Raw genomic sequence first — 4,091 nt, 5'->3', positions numbered from 1 at the left:
TTGGGAACGTCTGGATTTCGGCCCGTAAAGTTCCAGGATAGCACTGTAACTGAAATTGATGGCCGCTTCTAGCTTTGCAATATTATTTACTACATGAAAAGATGAAAACAGCATCAACACTGAAAAAAATGACCAGAAATCTTTTCTAGAAGCCAATTTACCGCGTACATTTTCTATTTCCAATCTTAATTGATTGATCGAAGATCGAATAATCTTCTCGGAGTTTTTTCTTCAGTGCTTTTTTTCAGTGCTAAACGTCCATTGGGAAATGCTATCGCAATATATCAAAGTTTTTTTTTTCGGGCAGCTCTCGAGCGATCTTTCACGATGATGCGCGCTTACCGCGTTCACGTAAGACGTTTTGTGACGTAAGACGTCGAGTTGACGTTCCCGTTACCGTTCTTCTGGATCTGGCTGGATCTCCTCCCATTTAATGAGCGTTTCTTTTTCTCACGGGCTAACGGAGAAACGAAGTCAAGAGAATACGAACCTACGGAGAGAACGCCGTATAGTTCAGAAAAAACTTTGAAAAAATTGTTATTGTATGAGGACCTCTACCTTTCCTCATTCACCTTTTTTCCTCAAAAAAAAAACAGATAAACACGAGTTGTTGTATAGGAGAATCTCTACTCTCTCATCCTTTTTTTTCCATTTCTTAAGAGAAAAACCGATAGAAATGAACGAAATTGAACGAAACCTTAAATCTCCTTTCATTTTCTTCCTATTTTTTCCTTTTTTTAAAGTTTCTTTCGTAACTCTTAAATTCCCTAACTGCTGAATTCATTTACAGAATGTCTCTAACCATGTGTTATTAAATCACCTTTAAAAGCATTAACTTAAACCTAAACTAATAACTATACCTAAGTGTTAAGCACTACCAGGACACCTTAGTTAATCAATAATTTCGAGAACGTCGCAGGATCAACAGGCCTTCTTTTCTTCTTTTTTTTTCAAGAAATGAAACGGAAAATATTTCAGAAAAAAGGAAATTACTTGAATGTGATCAATCGAATACCCTTTTTCTGCCTTTATTTTCTCATCCAATTCTCTTTTTCTTTATTTTCTTTATTCTTTTTTCTTTATTTTCTCATAACTTTCTCATTAAAAATATTTACTTTCTCATTTTCTCTTGTTTTTTCTTTAAACTTTTAAATTTCATTTTTTTTTGCTACTTTTGAGAACGCCACCCTTCTCTTCTGGTGCTGATCTGGAAAATTTCGCTCCAGAAAAAATCTCTGGAATTTCACCCATTAGCGACTATAAGTGAAAAGTTTGCACACACACACACCTGAAATCATTATTTTGATCTATAAAGGGGAGCGTAGCCTTGTCAGAAGAATCTTTGCTTCAGAGAACGGAATTTTCACATAAATTCGCGTCGGGACTTTCACAATTTCTTTCGCCGTCGAACGCAAATACTTTCATTGAACAATTATGGTGATGTTCAAGGTTTCGCTCATCTCTTTCTGCCGGCTGCAGATGCCGAAAATTCCTACATCACTGCATCATTGCGTAGTGAAAAAATTCCCAGATTGTCTGTCTCGGTGAACGAATCTCTCGCAAGAAAATTGGGAAAATGCATGGAAGCCTTTTCGAGAGGGAGTGGGCCGAGGGCGAGGTGGTGAAGATGTGAACATTCAGAAAAAAACCTATAAAATTCTGATTACAAATTCTATACTTGTACGTCACCGCACGTTTTAATTAGCTCCATTTCTGCGGATTTTTACGGATTTGGACGAGTTGTCATGCGCTAGGTGTATCTAAGATTTCTTTTTTCAGTTTTTCAGATTGGTGCAGTGTGCTAAACATTTTATAGGAATATGAGGGCTATGTTGTCTGGCGTAGGAGCGAGTTTACAGTACTATCGCTTCACGATACACTCATCTGCTTACAGTCTACTGTGTGTTGACGTGTAGATGTAAAAGGTATATGGTGGCAAACTCGTCCACGTTGATAAACTCGTCCAAATTGGTAAACTTGATCCCACTTTAACAGTGATTTTCTGAATTTTTTTATCGCTTTCAAGGAATTTAAGGCCGGCATTAATTTTTCTTTGCAATCAGCTCGAGGAAATCAATAAAAAAAGCCGCACAAATAAAAATTCGAAACAAAATATTTTATCACTAAAAAAAACTGACTACCATTAAATAGATAATAATTAACATTTATATAATAATAGTTAATATGTGATAATTAATAAAACTGCAATAATTAAATTAATATTTTATTTACGATTGAAATTAAAATTCGAGGGTAGTCGAAGATGGAGCAGAGACTAAAAGCTGACACTTGTCCGGGAGCGTGGAAAGAGGGTTCCGCAGATACTGGAACTTCGTCGCAGGACCTGAACACCAGAAGCCTGAACGTAGCTCCCAAACTTAATGTGATCACGTGTGTCTGGAAAACGATTTGTGCCATTGGTCCTGAGCAGAACCGCTCGGTGAGTCCTGGAGCCCCTTTCCCATCTGCACACTTTTGTGCTAACCAATTTGCGGACTACCGTAATCCGTTCCGCAAATTCATTAACGCACCGGCTGTTTTTATGGATTAACGGTGATAGGATAGCGTTAAACAAATGAAGCGAATCAGATGAAATAAGACATGTTCAGAGAGTGCGTGAAGAGATAGACGTGTGTATATACATATGTGTGTGTGTGTGTGGGTGTGTGTGATTACGGATCTGACGTATTTTGCTACTTATTGGGCAGAGAGGACCGGTTGAAAAGCTAGAGCGTCCGACCGACCGACCGACCGACACCCACACACACACACACACGTACAGATTCCACTGCTCGTAAGCATGGATTTGTAGCTTGATCCTCATCGCGATCACCTCGCTTTATTCCTAGTGGTAGGAGATACACTCAGCTAACTAATACATCTATTATTACTATTATTATTATTATTATTATTACTATTATTATTATTATTACTATTATTATTATTATTATTATTATTACTATTATTATTATTACTGCTATTATTATTGTTATTATTATTGCTATTATTATTATTATTATTATTATTATTATTATTATTATTATTATTGTTATTATTATTATTATTGTTATTATTATTATTATTAAGTCAAAACGTCAGGCAAATAAAGGTTTCATCTAAGAACCTCTAAAAAGCACACTATTAGAAAATATAGAGAAAAGTAGGAGTTTCAAAACAAAAGAAAAGAAGAAAAAAAGACAAAAGAAGAACTCGTTTCGTTATTTTTCTTTTATTTTTTTATTATTAGTATTATTGGTATTATTATTATTATTATTATTATTATTATTATCACTATTATTATTATTATTACCATTACTATTATCATTATTATTATTACTTTTATTATTATTATTACTGTTATTATTAGTATCATTATTACTGTTATTATTAATACTTTTATTATTGTTATTTCTCATATTATTTCTATTTCTATTACTATTACTCTTACTATTACAATCACTATTACTCTTACTATTACTATTATTATTGCCATTACTATTACTATTACCATTTTAATAACAACTATTATTATTATTTATTTATTATTATTATTATCGTTATTACCATTGCATCTATCTGCTGTTAGAGGACTACTCTATGCACAACTGATAGCTGAACAAGAACAACAATAAACCAGTAACAGCTAATTCTCCATTTTTTCGACTTCGACAGTTCGCTGATATCGTATCACTGGCGGAATCCTTTATTTTTCCTCTTTTATAGTCGCTTTTTCTCATTTATTCACCTAATATGTCGATTAATTTATTAGATTTTCCGTAGATTAATAAAAGGTCATCACGTCACACACACACACACACATACACCCATAGCGCATCTTTAACCCTATGAATCAGTGGTTTCACACATTTTCCGGTTCCGTAGCAGATGTGGCAGCGTTACAGACATATACCGGTCGTCCTTGATGCATGCAACCACCACAGTGGTGGTGGAAGAATTAAGACCGTCACGTTAGACTGGGCGTAGGAGAAAGTTCTCTAGGATAGTGAACGTAGGATAAATTCTTACAAGGTAAAGGCAGAAATTAAGGAGAATTTCCCCAACTATATTTTCAATATTATCCTTATTTTCAG

The 4,091-nt window shown here is 34.4% G+C and overlaps 1 protein-coding gene across 1 annotated transcript; it reads left to right on the top strand.

The window, feature by feature from the left end:
- Window positions 1-2,263: 2,263 nt before the first annotated feature.
- Window positions 2,264-2,551, top strand: RB195_007777 (uncharacterized protein; the record flags this gene model as incomplete). The annotated part of the gene is made up of 1 exon (XM_064181603.1): window positions 2,264-2,551. One exon carries the CDS (start codon window positions 2,264-2,266, stop codon window positions 2,549-2,551), a length of 288 nt encoding a protein of 95 aa, XP_064038382.1.
- Between the last annotated feature and the right edge of the window lie 1,540 nt (window positions 2,552-4,091).

The sequence above is a fragment of the Necator americanus genome, chromosome I, assembly GCF_031761385.1.
Source record: "Necator americanus strain Aroian chromosome I, whole genome shotgun sequence".
NCBI lineage: Eukaryota > Metazoa > Nematoda > Chromadorea > Rhabditida > Ancylostomatidae > Necator > Necator americanus.
Note: the sequence above shows the minus strand (reverse complement) of the source record. Positions and strands in the feature narration are given on the sequence as shown.